At 46.7% G+C, this 22,580-nt stretch overlaps 1 protein-coding gene across 2 annotated transcripts in view; it reads left to right on the top strand.

Moving 5' to 3' along the window:
- Positions 1-22,580, top strand: part of LOC129829965 (plexin-A1-like) — a 242,380-nt gene that overhangs the window by 207,345 nt on the left and 12,455 nt on the right. Inside the window, exons 16-23 of one of the 2 annotated variants that reach the window (XM_055892025.1) lie at positions 346-513; positions 2,916-3,009; positions 5,182-5,418; positions 6,473-6,616; positions 7,948-8,182; positions 11,735-11,877; positions 14,177-14,433; positions 15,575-15,641. In XM_055892025.1, the coding sequence (XP_055748000.1) occupies positions 346-513; positions 2,916-3,009; positions 5,182-5,418; positions 6,473-6,616; positions 7,948-8,182; positions 11,735-11,877; positions 14,177-14,433; positions 15,575-15,641 (1,345 nt within the window). Of the gene's footprint in view, positions 1-345; positions 514-2,915; positions 3,010-5,181; positions 5,419-6,472; positions 6,617-7,947; positions 8,183-11,734; positions 11,893-14,176; positions 14,434-15,574; positions 15,642-22,580 lie in introns of both variants that reach the window. The other variant, XM_055892024.1, reaches the window with a different exon arrangement.

The following is a 22,580-nucleotide window of genomic DNA, read 5'->3' as shown; positions in this document are numbered from 1 at the left end:
GACATTGCAGGCACGTCTCCAGGCAGGACCTGGGAATCGCACCAGAATCACTCCTCTTCACTCCTAGAAAGATTGTGGCACTTTCCCACAAATTCAAGCATCATTCAACAGTGCATCATATTAGATATTGTAGTTATTGTGTGTTATGACTAGCAGCAAACAGTATGAATCAATGCCAATGGGAAACACACACAGAACAAATCGTAAGTGCTCTTTCATGTTCTTACAGGTATTGCTATTTAGTTTTCAGGGAGAGAGGTGCACAATCTTGGACCTTTACCAGTTACATTGACAAGAAAAGCAGTCCTCTGTATCATCCTTTAACCACCCTCTCTGTCCCTGCAGGAGGAATTCCCGGGAGATAGTGTGTATGACCCCAGCAGGGGTGACCCCAGGCAGCACACCAGTCATGGTGGACATCGACTCTGCTGAGCTGAGGAACCCAGAGGTCAAATACAACTACACTGACGACCCCACCATCCTGAGGATCGAACCCGACTGGAGTATTGCTAGGTACGGAGGAGATCTGGGTATTTACATGCGTATCACCTGGTTCTCTGGTGCTGGTCTGGGTTACAGTAGTGTAGCTACAGTGGCACCTCTGTATAAGAGACACTTAGAGATGTCCCACGAGTTAGCGAGGGGCGTACCACTGATCACCATGCGTATGTGTGTAAATACACAACCTTGTGAAAAGCCCACTTTGACACAGATCGCTCTGCTTCCTGGTAAACATGTTAAACCACAGCACTGTTACAAGATGCCACAGCCCCTCCCCCCACCCTTCTGTCTCTGTTGACACCACTACCTTCTTCATCTACAATAGATTTATATAATAGGCTGTTGGAATGGAATGGGGAGTATTCTCATCGCTCTGTGGGACTGGCTGTGGAGCAGCTGTGGGCCAACCGCTGCCCCAGACCCCCCCATGACTCTGTGCTCTGTGTGGGGGGGATGAAGGTGGCTACAGAGCCTTATCCTGGATGGGTGAATGGGCTAACCGACTGACTGTCCCCCCAATGTCTCGAGCGATTCGCCTCATATCTGGGCTCCATCTGGCCCAGTGCATAACAGCAATCAGAAAAACAGACAGGAACACATGTACACATACATGAACAAATGAAAAACAAATGACTGAGATTCCTGGATCTCTCAAAGACAAAATTCTCTCAGGTGATTGATGTGACCGCTTCTGGCCCAAATGGCAGCACAGAATAAACCAGTGGCTAGGAGATGTGTGAACAACATGTTGTTCATCTGTTCATAAAGTTCTACTTTCATGTCTATGTTAACTGCAGTGCAATGTTTTGAATAGGGAGTTGTATACTGGTACATTTACATGTGCTCATATTGTATTTGTAACTTTCTGAAAAAAGAGACTAGATTAAAACACTTCTTGGTTTTCTGGAGTGAAAAAATAAAATAAATAGCTTATTGATTGAATAAGTGGCTGCTAAATTGCTTCATAATATACAGCAAAGGGAGAGAATACGATTAACAAAGTAGAAGGGAAGCACTAGAGTAATTGAGAGAGAATGAAAAAGGAGAGGAAAAGCAGGAATCCATTCACTAAGTTACTTTGTCAAAGCCCAGTGGAGCCATGTTGCTGCTTAAGATGAGCGCCATGCAGATTGTGGCTGGGACTAGAGCTGGGCATGGGGCCGGGGCCTGGGGCTCTGGATGGGGCCGGGGTCTGGATGGGGCCGGGGCCTGGGGCTCTGGATGGGGCCGGGGTCTGGATGGGGCTAGGGCTGTGATTGAAGCGCTGGATGGGGCTGGGACTGGGGCTCTGGATTGGGGTGGGATTGGGGCTCTGGGTGGGACTGGGACTGGGGCTCTGGATGGGGCTGGGACTTGGGCTCTGGATGGGGCTGGGACTTGGGCTCTGGATAGGACTGGGGCTCTGGATGGGGGTGGGACTGGGGCTCTGGATGGGGCTGGGATTGGGGCTCTGGATGGGGCTGGGACTGGGGCTCTGGATGGGGGTGGAATTGGGGCTCTGGATGGGACTGGGGCTCTGGATGGGACTGGGTCTCTGGATGGGGCTGGGACTGGGGCTCTGGATGGGGGTTGGACTGGGGCTCTGGATGGGGCTGGGACTGGGGCTCTGGATGGGGCTGGGACTGGGGCTCTGGATGGGGCTGGGACTGGGGCTCTGGATGGGACTGGGGCTCTGGGTGGGGCTGGGACTGGGGCTCTGGATGGGGCTGGGACTGGGGCTCTGGATGGGGTGTGGGACTGGGGCTCTGGATGGGGTATGGGACTGGGGCTCTGGATGGTACTGGGGCTGTGCTGGTGGGGAAGATAGAGAGTCTATTCTCAATGTCCCGTCGGTTAAGCGTTAAGCGCATAGCTGAGTTAAGAGGGCTTTCTGAGAGCCGGGCTGGAGGTAGAGGTTTTACACAAATAACATCTGTGGAGAAGTTGGTGTCGGCTTCCAGCTGTATTAAGGCAGTCTCAGCCTTATCCCCAGCCTCATCCCCAGTCTCAGCCCAAGCACCAGCCCCAGCCTCAACCTTAGCCTCAACCTCAGCCCCCGCCTCAGCCCCAGCCTCAGCCAGAAGCTGCCTGTCCATGCATGCAGGGGGAAGGAAGTCGACAGCAGAGAACACAGCACTCACCAGAGTAGATAAAGGAAAGCACAGGGATGGAGGCACGCATTACTTCCCAGACACATAGTAGGTGTTATTATGTACGGGCTTTCCAGACACTGGGATTGTAACTAGTCACTCCATTTGTGACTGTCTCCTAGTACTTACAGTACACATACAACACATCTTACTTTCAGGGTGTATATTCACAACTTCACCCAAAGCTGGCAACTGAATATACTTCAATCTACTGATGTCTACTAATTTGCTATGCATGCTCACATTTACATAATTGTTAAGCAAGTTATTATTTTGTCTCGTCAGTGGTGGAACCCTGTTGACCATCAGCGGTACTAACCTAGCCACCATCAGAGAGCCCAAGATCAGAGCTAAGTACGGCTCAGCCGAGTCTTTCCATGTGAGTATGAACCTGGCCAGACGCCTCAATTAACATACCTCACTCACACACACCTCATTCACTCACACACACACACACCTCACTCACACACTAGTGATGCGCGGGTTGACTCATAACCCGTAGTCCCCGAAAACAATACTTTAAAAAATCCATAAATGTATCATTCTTGTGTAATTTAGGTTTTTCTTTCATTTTTGGGGGCTATCTGTCATTATAGCATAAGCCTTAACTTTATGTCCTAACTGTACACGCGCCAAATAGCCTACACGCCAATCGCCAAATGACAAAGTTAACGTTGATCTACAAAGACAAAAAGGACAAAGTCAAAGTTTAATTAAATAAGAGAAACGCTGAAAAATGGAGAGTTGAAAATTAAGAGAAAGGCTGGAAAAGTAATGTTGTTTGGGAAAGATTTGTTGAAGTAGTAAAAGAGGATGATATGTTGTGTGTGATGATTGTGAGGCGCTATACAAATTCAACAGTCACAAGACGGGGACTTCAAATAGGCCTATGGCACATCAAGGGAACTGTAGCCTGCTCTTCAGATGTGTTAAATGGAACCTGAAATGTGGACATTGACAGTACGTCTATAACCTCTCAAATAGCCTTCATATTAACTCCTGGAGGATTAAGCATTTCTTGCAGTAAAATGATACACCAAATATAGGCTACATTTTGAGTTGGGAACAGGAGTATAAAAATATGATTTATTTATTTTTGCATCTTGAGAGAATGCGAATGCACAATTAGAGACCGTCTGTAGAGGTGCTATCTTTATCAGCATCATAGACGCTGATAGTATTTCAACCACATAAAATATGCATACAACCCCAAGTGAAATCTTATCAGAAACATGTTGGGTCATTTTAACAGCTTTCTAATGGTCAAACTGATGTCATTTGGAATTTTTCCACATTTCCCGTTTTTGTTTTGTTATTGTATTTTCTCCCCGGTCCCTAAATGTCTTCTCTCTGTGAATAAAGCAGAGATGACAGATTAAACTTTACTGATGTCAACGAGATTGAAGCATTCATTCCACCGATGTATTACATTATTGGTGAAGCTGCATGTATCTAATTATAGACAAGTTGACTAATAAATAGCCTTACAAAATTTCAGAGATCATAAGCAGAAACATATCTAAATCAGGCCCCAAAAATCCTTCACCCTCTGTCAAAAACTCGTTGTGCCATTGCTGATTTTAACCTACAACTCATTGTCTATATTAGCTGGTTAGGGTTGGTGCGGGCCTCAGACACACCTCACTCACACACACCTCACTCACACCTCACTCACACACACCCTACTCACTCACTCACACACACCTCACTCACACACACCTCACTCACACACACCTCACTCACACACACCTTACTCACTCACTCACTCACGCACGCACGCACGCACGCACGCACGCACGCACGCACGCACACACACACACACACACACACACACACACACACACACACACACACACACACACACACACACATAAACACACACTCACCTTGAACTCACACACACACACCTCACTCACACGCATACCTCACTCACACCTCACACACACACACCTCACCTACACACACCGCGTCACACGGTGTGTCTTCCAAGGTGGCCGTCAGACTGTCTGCTCATTCAGTGTCTTGTTTCTGCCCTGCTTCTTGGAACAAGACATCCAACACCCCTCCAGGCCGTTTAACCTTTCAAATGTCACAGGACAACAAAGCGGTGTTGGCAAATCACCCCTCACCCCCCTCACCTTGCACCACGGGGCTCCATTAACCTTTCCTCCAGTTCTAACAGAAGGGAATCAACTTCTGCTTAATGACCGTGTCCTAATGCCCCGTCCCTTGTGCTCAGTTTAAACTAGCTTCTCCTCTAGACACAATGCTGCTGAGGTCCTTGTGCTCAATGTTGGTTAGCATGTTTAGTGGTCCCTGTAGAGAAGCATACAGCGTAGTTGATTATTACAGTTCTGAAACTACTAGCAATGGCTGGAGACATAAACACAACACACCAAAGCAGAAATATTTTCCTAGACTTACGAATGTTTAGCTGGGGATTAGAGAAACTATAATGAGATATATATAAACCAATACAGCAACCTGGGTTCCCTAGGGGACCAAACAATTTGTCATATCACACTTTACTAAAAACAATTTTCCCTCTCAGAACTGCACAGTGTTTAATAACTCTGTGATGCTGTGCCTGGCCCCCTCGGTTTCCGACTCCGAGAGGGGCTTCTCAGACACGGGCAGTGGGCCGGATGAGATCGGCTTCTACATGGACAACGTCCACGCTCTGATGGTGGTCAACGAGACGTTCAGCTACTACCCCGACCCCGTGTTCGAACTCCTCAGCCCCACCGGGGTCCTGGAGCTAAAACCCACCTCACCTCTAATCCTCAAGGTAAAGAGCCTGAGCAGAGTGGCTGGAGTGGGGAGTGAACACTCAGGATCAGAGAGGCTCACGCATTTTAATGACTTGATATTGATGTTATTAAATGTTTACCAGTGATTTGTCTTTCACCTGTCTATCTCATAAACCATTAATATACTTGTATTTGTTTACCTTAAATCCCTATTGAAATACAGTGTATAATCCTACTATTATATAAAATAATCGACTGATTATTCGATGTAGATTATACAAGTATCCCCCAGCTCCGACTCAAAACATAAAAATTGTGATGGTGGTGCTTCATTATTTTCCTGTGAGCCAATTGAAATAGAAAAAAAACAGAGCAACTATAATTTCTTTAAATGAAATGTATTAACGAAACCTTTTCTGATTGCAGAGAGAATCCCCCGCCTGGCTTGTTAAAACTAACCTCCACATTAGCACAGTGATGAGAATAAGAAAAAGCAATTTGGTGAAATAATCAGGGGTATTTTACGAGATGCGCATTGCATTCGCCACGGAATTCATTTCGCATCTGATATGATGTGTGTTGCTAGAGGTGGTGTCGGGGTGCGTGCGTGCCTGATGCAGGGTGAAATGATAGTGGATAGAATGCATGCCTAAAATGTTCCAGGGCGTGACCTGCCCGGGAGGAGCCCTGTGGAGAGAGGGATTGGAAGTCTGCTCTTTTCTCATGCTACTAGAGCAGTGGGTGGCAGAACAGCTCTCTCTCTCTCCACCTGCTCCTCTTATTGCTCCTCTCTCTGTAGTTGAAGGCTACAGATCTGTCAGACAATGCCCTCGTTCTCACACCGTGGCATAGAGACAGACACTTGGAAAACAAATAAGAAAAAATGTGAAGTTTTCCTGAAGCTTTTGTCAAATATAATTCTTGTATCCTCCAACATTGGAGTCAGATTCAGACTTGTCCGCTAGCAGCCTTGGATCCTGGGAGTTGCCTGACTGGTTGAAGACGAGGTTCATTATACTGTTCCTAGCCATGGATGAAAGGCTGTGCCATGTTGATTAAAGTTTGACATTGTGTTTCTGTTTGTCCCCTCAGGGTCGTAACCTTATCCCTGCGGCCCCTGGTAACTCCAGGTTGAACTACACAGTGTTCATCGGGGAGACCCCCTGTGTGCTAACCCTCTCTGAAACCCAGCTGCTGTGTGAATGGCCCAACCTCACCGGACAGCACAAAGTCACGGTGGGCACTCGACACCATTTCACATAACAGACTCTCTTTGGACTGAGTTCACACTATCTCCCTCATCTTCACTGGGCTTTACCTAACATGTATTCTTATATTTTAATTCCATCAGTTCATTTTGTTCAGTAAAATTCTACACTTCATGTGATTTCAGTTCAAAATAGTATATATTTTTTTTATGTGCAAAGGCTACTCTCTCTAAATATCCTCAAATACTCCCACACAGTCCCCTCCAAACGTACCTCTACTCGCCTCTCTAGTCACACTGTCTGTGTGACATTTACTAGTCTGGAATACCTTGAAAGTACTGACAATGCATCCATGTAATTCAATATGAAGGCTCTCCAAGCTACCAGTAGGCTTGGAGCTGGATTTTTTCCCCGTAACTAAATGTCATGTTGAATATTGAATAGTCCGTGTGTGTGTGGTGGGCTGGGAAGAAGGGCACAGCTATGTGTTGTATTCCCTCTGTAAAATGACCTACATACAGGGGACCCCACAAGTCTGTGTCTCTGGATGGGTGCAGCCGTGTGTGTGTGAGTGTGGGTGTTTTGTTTGCTCCCTCAGATGCACAACTGTGTGTTGGTGGCTGTGCCCCCTGCGAGTTTTCTAACAAATGTATTTGGCCTTTATGTTTTTTTCTTCTCTTCAGTCCCTTCCTTGTCAATGCAATTAAGCAATAAGGCCCGTGGGGGTGTGGTATATGGCCAATAACCACGGCTATGGGCTGTTCTTACGCACGACTCAACGCGGAGTGTCTGGATACAGCCCTTAGCCGTGGTATATTAGCCATTTATCACAAACCCCCGATGTGCCTTATTGCTATTATAAACTGGTTACCAACGTAATTAGAACAGTAAACAAGTAGTTTTGCGTCATACTCATGGTATATTGTCTCTTATACCACGGCCATCAGCATCCAGGGCTCGAACGACCCGGTTTCTAAAATAAAATAGATGATGTTTAGAACCTATGTCATCAACAGGAGGAACTTTTAGCACCTGAACCAAAACAACCCAATTTTAGAAGTCTAACATTCTTTGGCTGTGTTAACTTGATGAGGCTCTACTTTAAAGTGCAGTAATCATAGTTCATCTAAACCCTTATCAACCCCCCAGTGAATACCTTGATTTGAGATATTCCAGTAATGGGTTCTGTCAGACCTGCTGCGTTTATGTAAATGTTGTTTGTTAGAACCCATTCCCAGTGTTTTACTCCTATTAATGAGTTTGGTTCCTGAGGGGAAGTCTCTTTCACTGTACTGATTGCTTTGTTTGATTACACTCTGTGACGTGTTTCTCTGTCTGTGTGTGTGTGTGTGTCTTCAGGTCCGGGTGGGTGGGTTCGAGTACTCCCCTGGTACTCTCCAGATCTACTCAGATAGCCTGCTGACGCTGCCCGCCATCATCGGCATCGGGGGAGGTGGCGGTCTGTTGCTATTGGTCATCATCGCTGTGCTCATCGCCTACAAGAGGAAGTCCCGTGATGCTGACCGCACCCTGAAACGTCTGCAGCTGCAGATGGACAACCTGGAGTCCAGAGTGGCCCTGGAGTGTAAAGAAGGTATGACAGACACACACGCTCTCTCTCTCTCTTTTCTCTCTCTCTCTATATGTATATTAAAAAAAATGTCTCACTCTTTTCTCCTCTCTCTATCTCTCTCTGTCTATACACACACAATATATTAATATACTGCCGTTCAAAAGTTTGGGGTCGCTTAGAAATGTCCTTGTTTTTGAAAGAAAATCTATTTTTTTGTTCATTTAAATAACATCAAATTGATCAGAAATACAGTGTAGACATTGTTAATGTTGTAAATGACTATTGTAGCTGGAAACGGCTGATTTTTAATGGAATATCTACATAGGCGTACAGAGGCCCATTATCAGCAACCATCACTCCTGTGTTCCAATGGCACGTTATGTTAGCTAATCCAAGTATATCATTTTAAAAGGCTAATTGATCATTAGAAAACCCTTTTGCAATTATGTTAGCACAGCTGAAAACTGTTGTTCTGAATAAAGAAGCAATAAAACTGTCCTTTAGACTAGTTGAGTATCTGGAGCATCAGCATTTGTGGGTTTGATTACAGGCTCAAAATGGCCAGAAACAAATACCTTTCTTCTGAAACTTGTCAATCTATTCTTGTTCTGAGAAATGAAGGCTATTCCATGCAAGAAATTGCCAAGAAACTGAAGATCTTGTACAACGCTGTGTACTACTCACTACACAGAACAGCGCAAACCTGCTCTAACCAGAATAGAAAGAAGAGTGGGAGGGCTCGGTGCACAACTGAGCAAGAGGACAAGTATATTAGTGTCTAGTTTGAGAAACAGATGCCTCACAAGTCCTCAACTGGCAGCTTCATTAAATAGTACCCGCAAAACACCAGTGTCAACGTTAACAGTGAAGAGGCGACTCCGGGATGCTGGCCTTCTAGGCAGAGTTCCTCTCCAGTGTCTTGTGTTCTTTTGCCCATCTTAGTCTTTTCTTTTTATTGGCCAGTCTGAGATATGGCCTTGTCTTTGCAACAGCATCCTGAAGTCGTCTCTTCACTGTTGACGTTGAGACTGGTGGACAAAACATTTGCTTTTCTTTCAAAAACAAGGACATTTCTTAGTGACCCCAAACTTTTGAACGGTAGTGTATATTTATAAAAATGCTCACTCTTTTCTCTCTCTCTCTCTCTCTCTCTCTCTCTCTCTCTCTCTCTCTCTCTCTCTCTCTCTCTCTCTCTCTCTCCCTCTCTCTCTCTGTCACTTCTCTTTCTTTCTTTCTCTTTTCTCGCTCTCTTTTCTCACTCTCTTTCTCACTCTTCTCTGTCTCTCTTCTCTTTGTCTCTCTCTTTTCCTCTCTCTTTGTCTCTCTATTTCATAATCACTCTCTTCTTCTGTATCTGTGTGGATATGTCACTATCCTGTAGCTGCGCTCTGTCCAGTCGTCATGGTAACAGGTTGGTGTGGATGATGCCCGGCCTGAAGCTCTGTGGTGGTGGTGTGGCCGCGGTATCCTCAGAATGTGTGTGTGTTTATGTTGTGCTGACAACCCTGTTGTTGTGGCGTTGTGCGGTGCAGTGCGTCTCTGCTGCGTCGGGCTCTGCCTGCCTGCTGTAATCCGAAAGATGGACGGAGACTAATTGGCCATTATCTGTGGCTGGATGTCCGGAGGGTCACAACCTTGTCAGTCGCAGCCCATAGCACAGCCTGTGGCCAAACACTGAGGGATACAGAGATAGAGGGAGGAGAAATCTGTCAGGGAGAGAGAGAACAGAGGGACTGTGGGGGGTCAGATGGAATAGTACAGGGGGCATTGTAGAGTGATTAATGTAAAGCTGCTGTTACTCCACTTGTATACCTGATATAATGAGCATTGTTGAAAGACCAGCAGCACCAGATAGTGACAGTATTCTACACCTCTGTCTGTGTAGCTGGGAGGTTTGGTATAGAAACCCTGAGCTCCACTTGGAAGTGGAGCATTGCTGTGTCCCCGCCCCATGCCCCAGCAGACTGTGGGGTGGGCCTGGCAGCGGGGAGCTGGGCGTATCACACTAAGTGTCAGTCAGCAGGGGAGAGGATTGGATGATAGGAGAGGTGGAGCTCAGTGAACCGTGCTGGAAGGGCCATCAGAGAGCAGTGTAATCCAAACAAACACACAGACTACATTAACGGTCACACGGCTAATGAGTCATTAACAGATTAGATGCTGCTGCAACTGTTGACGGGGAGAAGATCGTCTGTGTAGTTTACTCTGCTGGATGTAATGGTGGCTTTGCCTCAGCGCTTACACACAACAAACTCAATAGAATTAAGAACAACTTTTATTTACTCAATCAATGGAAAGTCTAGACATAGCCAGTCATCTTTTCTGCCAGTAATTTATGTTCACAATTCTTAAATAATAACTTAAAATAGTAACTCAAAATAATTTTTGCCTCTTTTATTTGTTATTTGTCATCTTTTCTGATTATACAGATAACACAGACGGGCATTGTAGAGTGATTCATGTAAAGCTGCTGATCCATTCAGACAGAACAGGTAGTGGGCAAAACACATGGATCCCTACCAAATCAAATCAAATCCACCCCAACCCCCCTATGCTATAATAGAGCCTCAAACCTAGACTTAAAGCAGGCCCTCATATACAATGAGTAATACAATCAAATAGTACAAATAATACAAAGATATGAAGTAAAAATAATGATACAAATTCTAATTTGGGCTGGTTAATGGAGTTGTGAAATTAGCTGGGTCCATGTCTTCTACAAAGGATAGGAAAGGTTGCCAGATGTTATTAAATGTAATTGCAGATCCCCTAACAGAGTAGGATTTTTTTCTCTAGCTTGAGGTGTTGCATAAGTTCCTTTATCCAATCGTTAAAAGTAGAAGGAAACCGACCCTTCCACTTAAATAGTACAAGATTGAAATAGTTATTTTATCTCTATGAATAACTGGACCCGTACTGAACGGACCGTGTATGTTGTACATGATAATAAAGGCTTCATTTCTCCTCTCATTTTTGATAGAATTCTTGCCTTTTCCCTGTAGGAATGTGGTCTGTATAATATGTAAGTGTCTGCTGTACTGTATGTTGAAGTAGAGAAGCCCCCACAGAGGGAGGATCTGCTCTACTATTAGAGTCCCAGCGGACGACGCAGGGCAATAACAGCTGGAGGAAATGATGCATGGAACGCATTGCTCCTTTATTAATTATCCACTCATGCAATTAATTGACTTTCTTTCAGATGAACTTTGCTTTCTCTTTTTCTCTTTCCGTCTCTCTCTTTTTCTGTAATGATTTTATTTTGGTTAGCTCTCCTCTTGAATTTCCAACAAGTATGGATTCAATTCAGAAACACTGTATCAGAAGAATGAAATCAACATTCTATTTTATTGCCTATCCATCTGTCTTTTTCTAGAAGCCATTTGTTGCGGTGGTAGATGATTGCTGGTGACATTAATACTGTGCAACACACAGTTGTTCCACTGACGTACAGTGTAATGAAGATACGCTACATCCAGAATATCCTTTCTATGTCCATTCTTTTACCTAATGCAGCAGTCAGGCCAGCCCTGTGTTGTACTAATCGCTGTGTCTGTCTTTCTGTGTGATCCCCAGCCTTTGCAGAGCTGCAGACAGACATCCATGAGTTGACCCAGGAGCTGGACGGAGCGGGCATTCCCTTCCTGGAATACAGGACCTACGCCATGCGGGTACTGTTCCCTGGCATTGAGGACCACCCCGTGCTCAAGGAGATGGAGGTACGGGTCAAGGAGGTACACCACCACTGCCACCGCAGCATGTAGACTAGAACATCTATATCTATTATTCTATATCTACCTATATCTATACCCCATACTCTGGCTGCATAATGAAAGGAACCTATGATCTAGGTAATATGTTATGGCTATACCACTTTATATACATTAGCCACATCACATAGTATGTTTTTCTGCATGTAATATCAATGTCATTACACATTACTCGTATATCATTTTATATTATTTTACAGTGGGAAAAACAAGTAAATCATTAAATCCCACCTGGTTTACCATGAAATATATCCAAATGTCTGTCGGAATACAGTGTAGAGACTGTCTCCACCACCTGCCCTGTCAACCACAGGCTCTTCTAAAGGGGAGGGATTACATCTTTATTGTTATGCCCGGGTTTCTTTTCTACCGAATTTCCCCTCGGGTCCCAGGCGTAATCAACTGTCCATACACACGGCTCAATCCCTTATTGCTCTGTGTAGCTGCTCTCCCCAAAGCAACCTACAGTACCCAGCCTGTTCCCCAGAGGCCCTGGAATTTCATTTAGCTCAGCTGAGGAAAATTGAGGCACTTTATTAGGCTGTGTAGTGGAAGGAAGAGAGATTCTGTGGAGTCACTGTATGGTGTATGGTACGCCGGTCCTCAATTGTCTACAGGACTGAATGTATGTCAGAGTTATGAGGGCAGACGAGGATCATGGGAGACAGGTCGGTGGGGGGATGGGGCCAGGGGATTGGTTAGTGGAGGAGGAAGTGTTTTTTCATAAAGACAAAGACAGTACTTTGACTTGTTTTTCCTTTTATTAACACATACTGGGTGTTGTTTGGGAATGACATTATGCCATAAGCCTTGCAGGATATACTAGAAGTTTGTCTCTCTTTTGAAGAGACACTACCCATTAGCACTGCCTCATCTGTGTGAGAGAGTTAGAGTGACGGATTGTGGGTCAGGTCTAGAGGGGGTGTAGTGTTGCGATTGAGAAGTGAAAAATGGCAGCCTGTGGAACAAGCTTCTGTCACCCAGCCACCCCCGGACGCACAGCACAGCACTGCACTGCACAGGCCCTCTCCTCGCCTCTCACCCAGCCACCCCCGACCCACCGGCCCTCTCCTCGCCTCTCACCCAGCCACCCCCGACCCACCGGCCCTCTCCTCGCCTCTCACCCAGCCACCCCCGACCCACCGGCCCTCTCCTCGACTCTCACCCAGCCACCCCCGGACGCACAGCACAGTACTGCACCGGCCCTCTCCTCGCCTCTCACCCAGCCACCCCCGACCCACCGGCCCTCTCCTCGACTCTCACCCAGCCACCCCCGACCCACCGGCCCTCTCCTTGCCTCTCACCCAGCCACCCCCGACCCACCGGCCCTCTCCTCGACTCTCACCCAGCCACCCCCGACGCACAGCACAGCACTGCACCGGCCCTCTCCTCGCCTCTCACCCAGCCACCCCCGACCCACCGGCCCTCTCCTCGACTCTCACCCAGCCACCCCCGACCCACCGGCCCTCTCCTTGCCTCTCACCCAGCCACCCCCGACCCACCGGCCCTCTCCTCGACTCTCACCCAGCCACCCCCGACGCACGGCACAGTACTGCACCGGCCCTCTCCTCGCCTCTCACCCAGCCACCCCCGACCCACCGGCCCTCTCCTCGCCTCTCACCCAGCCACCCCCGACCCACCGGCCCTCTCCTCGACTCTCACCCAGCCACCCCCGACGCACGGCACAGTACTGCACCGGCCCTCTCCTCGCCTCTCACCCAGCCACCCCCGACCCACCGGCCCTCTCCTCGCCTCTCACCCAGCCACCCCCGACCCACCGGCCCTCTCCTCGACTCTCACCCAGCCACCCCCGACGCACAGCACAGCACTGCACCGGCCCTCTCCTCTCTATGCCTCAGTGCATCCCCCTTCTTCCTCTCCCTTTCCGTTCTGTTTCCTCCTGTGCTCTGCTCACAACTTATGGCAAATTGATCATAAGGTATTTGAGGAAGCAGCTCCTAAGATAGAATGCACTGCAGGCTTTAAAAGCAACTAGGGTCATGAATGTAATAATAACAATGTATTTCCTTCATAGGGCAACATCTCATGCCTTGTATACATGACATAGTCATGCTTGATATAAATGTATGCTTACGTAATGTATTATTTACAATAGCCTTACTCCATCTATGTACATTATACTATTTCCATTAGCCCTACTCCAAAATATTTACATATTTATATATTACATTGACAACACGTGTAAGTGACAGCCAGTCCCCTGGTCTGATGCTGTTGTTGTTGACAGGTCCAGGCCAACCAGGAGAAGGCCCTGACTCTGTTTGGCCAGCTCCTCACCAAGAAGCACTTCCTGTTGACGTTCATCCGCACCCTGGAGGCGCAGCGCTCCTTCTCCATGCGTGACCGTGGCAATGTGGCGTCGCTCATCATGACTGCGCTGCAGGGGGAGATGGAGTACGCCACGGGGGTCCTTAAACAGCTGCTCTCTGACCTCATCGACAAGAACCTGGAGAGCAAGAACCACCCCAAGCTGCTGCTGCGCCGGTGAGATGGACACACTCACACACTTGTTCGTTGACATGCTCACACACTCACCCACTGACACATTCGCACATTCGTCTGTTGACACACTCACACATTTGCCCGTTCTAACACATTTTTTAATACTGTTCAAATCCAATCAAATTTTATTGGTCGCATACACATATTTAGCAGATGTTATTGCGGGTGTAGCAAAATGCTTGTGTTTCTACTGTAGCTCCAACAGTGCAGTAATATCTAAAAATGCACAACAATACACACATCTAAAAAGTAAAAGAATGGAATTATGAAATATAGAAATATTAGAACAAGCAATGTCAGAGTCCGGAGTATAAATATACAGTGGGTAGAACAAGTATTTGATACACTGCCGATTTTGCAGGTTTCCCTACTTACAAAGCATGTAGAGGTCTGTAATTTTTATCATAGGTACACTTCAACTGTGAGACTGTGGTCCCAGCTGTGATGCACCTGTACTGACCTCGCCTTCTGGATGGTAGCGTGGTGAACAGGCCGGGGCTCGGGTGGCTGAGGGCCTTGATGATCTTCTTGTCTTACTACTCTTATATAGACAGTAATACTGTGTTCTCTCAAATCATAGCCTAGATGGAGGACTTAAACCCAAGATGGCCAAATCAAAGGGTGTTTTGGAGAAGTTGTCTTCCTATCACCCGTCCTCCCTGTGCCCCCTTATAGTTTAGATTAACTAGAGAATTAAGGAGAGAAAGGAGCTTTTCTAGCCGCTGTAGGGGGAGAAAATGGAAATGGAAGAGGAGCAAACTGTTTGCCCAGGTTTCCTCTTTGGCTATTAGGAGAAATAAAGTCCACTAATTACAGTGGATTTTAATTGCTCCTCGTCTGGGGGACGTTTCAGGGGTCTTCATTCGTTTAGGCGACAGGTTTATGATTAATGAGAGAAGTTACCCAATTATGGTAATTGTCTATTTTTAATGAAGATTGATTGTTTGCGTTGAGAATAAAGAATTTTTCCCTCACGGAAGTATCACAGCTTGGCTTTTGTCAATTTTGCCTTAAACCAGATTTGTTCGTGGTTAGTTTTGAGGTAGAGCAGCAATTTCTTCCAGTTGATTATTTAATTATCATGCCTAATTTGTTCTCCTCTTGTCTTCCATCTCAATGTTAGAACGGAGTCTGTTGCTGAGAAGATGTTGACCAACTGGTTCACATTCCTCTTGTACAAGTTCCTAAAGGTAAGTCCACCATCAAACCAACAAAAAGATATTCCCCAGCTCCTGTTTATGATTGCTTTATGAGGATAGTAATTAGTTAGCACACTATTAGTATTTCAGCAGTAAAGGCATCGGTGGGTACGGTCTGCTTAAGGCTCCAACGAGAGACATTCTTTTTATTTCATTATTTTGTTTAGTGTCATTATTTCTTTGACGGACATGTTCTAGCCTGCGGTCATTAGGAGCTGAGTGTGTGTGACGTTCGACTGGACCTTCTCTCTTCTCACTCTCCCTCGCTCCCTCTTGGAAGAGTGTACAATTACCCCCTAATGAAGCCGGGATGTGGAATTAAAGATAATTTCACAGACAAGCGTGCCATGGCGAGGGCTAGGGGATTGATGTATGCTTGTTCCCTCTCGTTAGCAGCTGTCTGGTTAATTAGCGCAGATGCTAACGAGACGTTAACAGCATATGGTGGCAGAGGGGAGAGAGGAGAGTTGCGCTGCTGTGTAGAAGCCAGGAGAGGACACTGGAGGTGGAGACTTCGCTAGATTTGGATCCACCTCTATCCCACTTAGCAGTTAGCTAGGCCCTGTCTCCACCTTTCTCCCAACTAGCTTCAGTCTCCACCTCTCTCCCAACTAGCTTCAGTCTCCACCTCTCTCCCAACTAGCTTCAGTCTCCACCTCTCTCCCAACTAGCTTCAGTCTCCACCTCTCTCCCAACTAGCTTCAGTCTCCACCTCTCTCCCAACTAGCTTCAGTCTCCAACTCTCTCCCAACTAGCTTCAGTCTCCACCTCTCTCCCAACTAGCTTCAGTCTCCACCTCTCTCCCAACTAGCTTCAGTCTCCACCTCTCTCCCAACTAGCTTCAGTCTCCACCTCTCTCCCAACTAGCTTCAGTCTCCACCTCTCTCCCAACTAGCTTCAGTCTCCACCTCTCTCCCAACTAGCTTCAGTCTCCACCTCTCTCCCAACTAGCTTCAGTCTCCAACTCTCTCCCAACTAGCTTCAGTCTCTACCTCTCTCACACTCTCTGGGTGTTCCCTTAACTCACACATATGCATGTCCATAATTCTCACCTTCTGCGTTAAAGACACTTTTTCATTACTGATAAATAGTGGAGCGGGGGTAAGGAGTTTTGAGTGTGTTTTAAAAGTGGGAGAGATAAATGCTATCCCCATCAAGCACTTAGAGCGATCTCTCTATTTCTCTCTCTCTCTCCCTCTCTCTCTTTCGCTCTTGTGTTCTCTCTCTCATTATCTCTCTCTTTCTCATCCTCGACAATGGCACATGCATCTTTAACATGGTGAAGAGCTTCCTAAGCACTTTCTCTCAATCGTTAACCTCTTGTTAGTTTCAGACTCAGCTGCCACCTGGCCACCCTCTCTGTCACTCTGCTCTAAACTGATACTCGTTTTAAGAGGGAAACTTTTTCTTGAGCCTGAGCTGGGGATAATGACACTATTGACTGGCAAGTGCACGTGATAGTGAAAATGCAGAAAATCTTTATATGAGAGCGCCTAGCGCTCTGTCCCCTAGGCCAGTGAGAAGACACAGGAGCACAGCGTTGCCTCATTGCCAGCATATTTCCTGTGTTTGAGGGGTGCAAAATCCACTTGTGACGTACATCTCACCAGATTGCTTTAATTTTACTATTTTATACTCTTGCCCGAGCCGGCTTTCCGTTACATGTATAATAACAATAAAGCTTAGTCAGGGATTTAACACACTTTCTCGACACGCATCACAAGAAAGAGAAGAAAGATATATATTTTCTGATGTGTTCCATTTTTGTGAAATTGAAAAAAGTTTAATATGGTTGAAATGTTAACAAATTAGATGTGCTAAAATAAAACAATTTCTGAAAATGAACACTTGGATTATAGTGATGTTATGTCTGATCTCGCAAAAAAACTGTGAAGTATGTTTAGATAGGTGTAATCTAGAGCCAATCCGATGGTATCCTGCTATTGAAACACTTGAATTATGCAAGAGTGTGTGACAACAGTAATTGAGGCAGTCTAGACAGCACAGGTGAGTGATGGTAGGGTAGACAGAGCAGGTGAGTGATGGTAGGGTAGACAGAGCAGGTGAGTGATGGTAGGGTAGACTGAGCAGGTAAGTGATGGTAGGGTAGACTGAGCGGGTGAGTGATGGTAGGGTAGACTGAGCAGGTAAGTGATGGTAGGGTAGACAGAGCAGGTGAGTGATGGTAGGGTAGACTGAGCGGGTGAGTGATGGTAGGGTAGACTGAGCAGGTAAATGATGGTAGGGTAGACTGAGCAGGTAAGTGATGGTAGGGTAGACAGAGCAGGTGAGTGATGGTAGGGTAGACAGAGCAGGTAAGTGATGGTAGGGTAGACAGAGCAGGTGAGTGATGGTAGGGTAGACAGAGCAGGTGAGTGATGGTAGGGTAGACAGAGCAGTTGAGTGATGGTAGGGTAGACAGAGCAGGTGAGTGATGGTAGGGCAGACAGAGCAGGTGAGTGATGGTAGGGCAGACAGAGCAGGTGAGTGATGGTAGGGTAGACAGCACAGGTGAGTGATGGTAGGGTAGACAGAGCAGGTGAGTGATGGTAGGGTAGACAGCACAGGTGAGTGATGGTAGGGTAGAAAGAGCAGGTAAGTGATGGTAGGGTAGACAGCACAGGTGAGTGATGGTAGGGCAGACAGAGCAGGAGAGTGATGGTAGGGTAGACTGAGCGGGTGAGTGGTGGTAGGGTAGACAGAGCAGGTGAGTGATGGTAGGGCAGACAGAGCAGGTGAGTGATGGTAGGGCAGACAGAGCAGGTGAGTGATGGTAGGGTAGACAGCACAGGTGAGTGATGGTAGGGTAGACAGAGCAGGTGAGTGATGGTAGGGTAGACAGCACAGGTGAGTGATGGTAGGGTAGAAAGAGCAGGTAAGTGATGGTAGGGTAGACAGCACAGGTGAGTGATGGTAGGGCAGACAGAGCAGGAGAGTGATGGTAGGGTAGACTGAGCGGGTGAGTGATGGTAGGGTAGACAGAGAAGGTGAGTGATGGTAGGGTAGACAGCACAGGTGAGTGATGGTAGGGTAGACAGAGCAGGAGAGTGATGGTAGGGTAGACTGAGCGGGTGAGTGATGGTAGGGTAGACAGAGAAGGTGAGTGATGGTAGGGTAGACAGCACAGGTGAGTGATGGTAGGGTAGACAGAGCAGGTGAGTGATGGTAGGGTAGACAGAGCAGGTGAGTGATGGTAGGGTAGACAGCACAGGTGAGTGATGGTAGGGCAGACAGAGCAGGAGAGTGATGGTAGGGTAGACAGAGCAGGTGAGTGATGGTAGGGTAGACAGAGCAGGTGAGTGATGGTAGGGTAGACAGCACAGGTGAGTGATGGTAGGGCAGACAGAGCAGGTGAGTGATGGTAGGGCAGACAGAGCAGGTGAGTGATGGTAGGGTAGACAGCACAGGTGAATGATGGTAGGGTAGACAGAGCAGGTGAGTGATGGTAGGGTAGAAAGAGCAGGTAAGTGATGGTAGGGTAGACAGCACAGGTGAGTGATGGTAGGGCAGACAGAGCAGGAGAGTGATGGTAGGGTAGACTGAGCGGGTGAGTGATGGTAGGGTAGACAGAGCAGGTGAGTGATGGTAGGGCAGACAGAGCAGGTGAGTGTTGGTAGGGCAGACAGAGCAGGTGAGTGATGGTAGGGTAGACAGCACAGGTGAGTGATGGTAGGGTAGACAGAGCAGGTGAGTGATGGTAGGGTAGACAGCACAGGTGAGTGATGGTAGGGTAGAAAGAGCAGGTAAGTGATGGTAGGGTAGACAGCACAGGTGAGTGATGGTAGGGCAGACAGAGCAGGAGAGTGATGGTAGGGTAGACTGAGTGGGTGAGTGATGGTAGGGTAGACAGAGCAGGTGAGTGATGGTAGGGTAGACAGCACAGGTGAGTGATAGTAGGGCAGACAGAGCAGGAGAGTGATGGTAGGGTAGACTGAGCAGGTGAGTGATGGTAGGGTAGACAGAGCAGGTGAGTGATGGTAGGGTAGACAGCACAGGTGAGTGATGGTAGGGTAGACAGAGCAGGTGAGTGATGGTAGGGTAGACAGAGCAGGTGAGTGATGGTAGGGTAGACAGCACAGGTGAGTGATGGTAGGGTAGACAGAGCAGGAGAGTGATGGTAGGGTAGACAGAGCAGGTGAGTGATGGTAGGGTAGACAGAGCAGGTGAGTGATGGTAGGGTAGACAGCACAGGTGAGTGATGGTAGGGCAGACAGCACAGGTGAGTGATGGTAGGGCAGACAGAGCAGGTGAGTGATGGTAGGGTAGACAGAGCAGGTGAGTGATGGTAGGGTAGACAGAGCAGGTGAGTGATGGTAGGGTAGACAGAGCAGGTGAGGGATGGTAGGGTAGACAGCGAAGTTGAGTGCTGGTAGGGTAGACAGAGCAGGTGAGTGATGGTAGGGTAGACAGAGCAGGTGAGTGATGGTAGGGTAGACAGAGCAGGTGAGTGATGGTAGGGTAGACAGAGCAGGTGAGTGATGGTAGGGTAGACCGAGCAGGTGAGTGATGGTAGGGTAGACAGAGCAGGTGAGTGCTGGTAGGGTAGACAGAGAGGTTGAGTGCTGGTAGGGTAGACAGAGCAGGTGAGTGATGGTAGGGTAGACAGAGCAGGTGAGTGCTGGTAGGGTAGACAGAGAGGTTGAGTGCTGGTAGGGTAGACAGAGCAGGTGAGTGATGGTAGGGTAGAGAGAGCAGGTGAGTGATGGTAGGGTAGACAGAGCAGGTGAGTGCTGGTAGGGTAGACAGAGAGGTTGAGTGCTGGTAGGGTAGACAGAGCAGGTGAGTGATGGTAGGGTAGACAGAGAGGTTGAGTGCTGGTAGGGTAGACAGAGCAGGTGAGTGATGGTAGGGTAGACAGAGCAGGTGAGTGATGGTAGGGTAGACAGAGCAGGTGAGTGATGGTAGGGTAGACAGAGCAGGTGAGTGATGGTAGGGTAGACAGAGCAGGTGAGTGATGGTAGGGTAGACCGAGCAGGTGAGTGATGGTAGGGTAGACAGAGCAGGTGAGTCCTGGTAATGTAGACAGAGAGGTTGAGTGCTGGTAGGGTAGACAGAGCAGGTGAGTGATGGTAGGGTAGACAGAGCAAGTGTTTGGTTGTTGCAGCCCTGTTCCACCCCTTTATGTTAATGTCTTCATATGTGCAAATACACCCAGTGTATTTATGTAAATCCTCGATTCGGTCTTATGTAGCAACATTTGAAATGATGTTTTTTACATGGGAAAAAAGTAGAGATTCAGAGCTAGAAAATGGTATATCATACACTGCAGTTGAGGAACAATGGGAAAGTAATTCTACTTTGAAAGCTGATAAACTTGTAAACCCACTTTTGAGAAAATGGCCCTTCAGTGTTTTGGTACGTACACCTACTGGAGAGCTCTTCTTTGTCTACACCCATTCAGCATCGTTCACACCCTCTTAAGCCTTAGCCCCACCCATCTCTTTAAGGATTCACATGCGAGGCCATGTGGTAAACACGCTATATCAAATCTAGGTTTATTTGTCACACACACAGGATACAGAAGGTGTAAACGCTACAGTGAAGTGTTTACTTGCATAGTAGCAATATCAAAAACAGAAAATGTCCAAATATTTAAAAAATATTTTATCATTATTGATGCATAGATGATGCTTACCCGACACACTTGTCTAAATTGATGGGTCATGTGAAGGAAATTATATAACCACACCCCAGCAACATCTAGCGGATAGGTCATGTAATAATCTGGCTGAAATGGAGTCTTTTGTTTAGACATGTAGCTAGCTAGCTAAACAATTAACCGGAATCATCTCAACTCATATTACTACCAATACAAACATTGTCATAGCCTTAGTATGAATCTGCAGGTAGCTAAAGCTAAGAAACTAGGTTCAATGTTAGCTAGCTAACATTAGGCTATATCTACCTATGCAAATGGATTTCTGATTCGAGTAATATTTCTACACAGATCACATGTAATGTTAGCTAGCGAACCAGCAAGCTAAAGTTTGCTAGCTAACTAACAGTAAATAAAAACTTCTGACAAAATTTGAAATTTATATCTGAAAATGTAGCTAGACTCTTACCTGTATACATGGATGAATGATTCACGGCAGACTGGAACCATTTAACTCTGTTTTGTTTGTAGCTACATCTTGTTTGGCCAGATTTGTGTCAAGTCACTCCGATTCACACTGACCGTGGTGTGTGCAGAAAGTAGCCCATTGCCTTTTCCAACTGACCTGTCGATAGCGCCTGCTAAATTCAGGGCATAAATGTTGTTGAGAAAAGTAGCAAAACTTTGGCTAATGTTATATTGGTTCCCAAGTGGTGCAGCATCTCAGTGCTAGAGGTGTCACAACAGACACCCTGGTTCGAATCCAGGCTGTATCACAACTTGCTGTGACTGGGAGTTCCATAGAGCGGCGCACAATTGGCCCAGTGTCTTCCGGGTTTGGCCAGTGTAGGCCATCATTGTAAATAAGAATTTGTTCTTAACTGACTTACCTAGTTAAATAAAGGTGAAAAAAATAAATATTTCAAAAACGGCACGGTAGAAAGCACTGTCAACAAACACATAGTGAACAGCTCATGTTATAGACAGAAGAATGCTACATGGCAGACCAATCCAAACTCATCGCATCGCATGTCCAGCCCATCCATTATCTCAGCCAATCATGGCTAGCGGGAAGGTTCCTGTCTTTTTTCGTAGCTAAACCAAACTAAACTTGTAATTTAACAATTTTATTGGAATACAAGTTTGTTATTAAGGCACATGAAAAGAAAGCATTTTGTTCTCAAATGCCACTCCTGTGAAGTAGTGACATGTGACATACGCCTAGTTTCCTGAAATGAGTCACATTTATGAGTGCATTCTAAGAAATGAATGGAGACATTTTACAATAAATGTAATACCTGAATTCCCACCCAAATTCCTGAACTCCATTCATT

This window comes from Salvelinus fontinalis, chromosome 31, assembly GCF_029448725.1.
Source record: "Salvelinus fontinalis isolate EN_2023a chromosome 31, ASM2944872v1, whole genome shotgun sequence".
NCBI classification, from domain to species: domain Eukaryota; kingdom Metazoa; phylum Chordata; class Actinopteri; order Salmoniformes; family Salmonidae; genus Salvelinus; species Salvelinus fontinalis.
The sequence above is the reverse complement of the archived record's forward strand: the minus strand, read 5'-3'. Positions and strand labels throughout refer to the sequence as shown.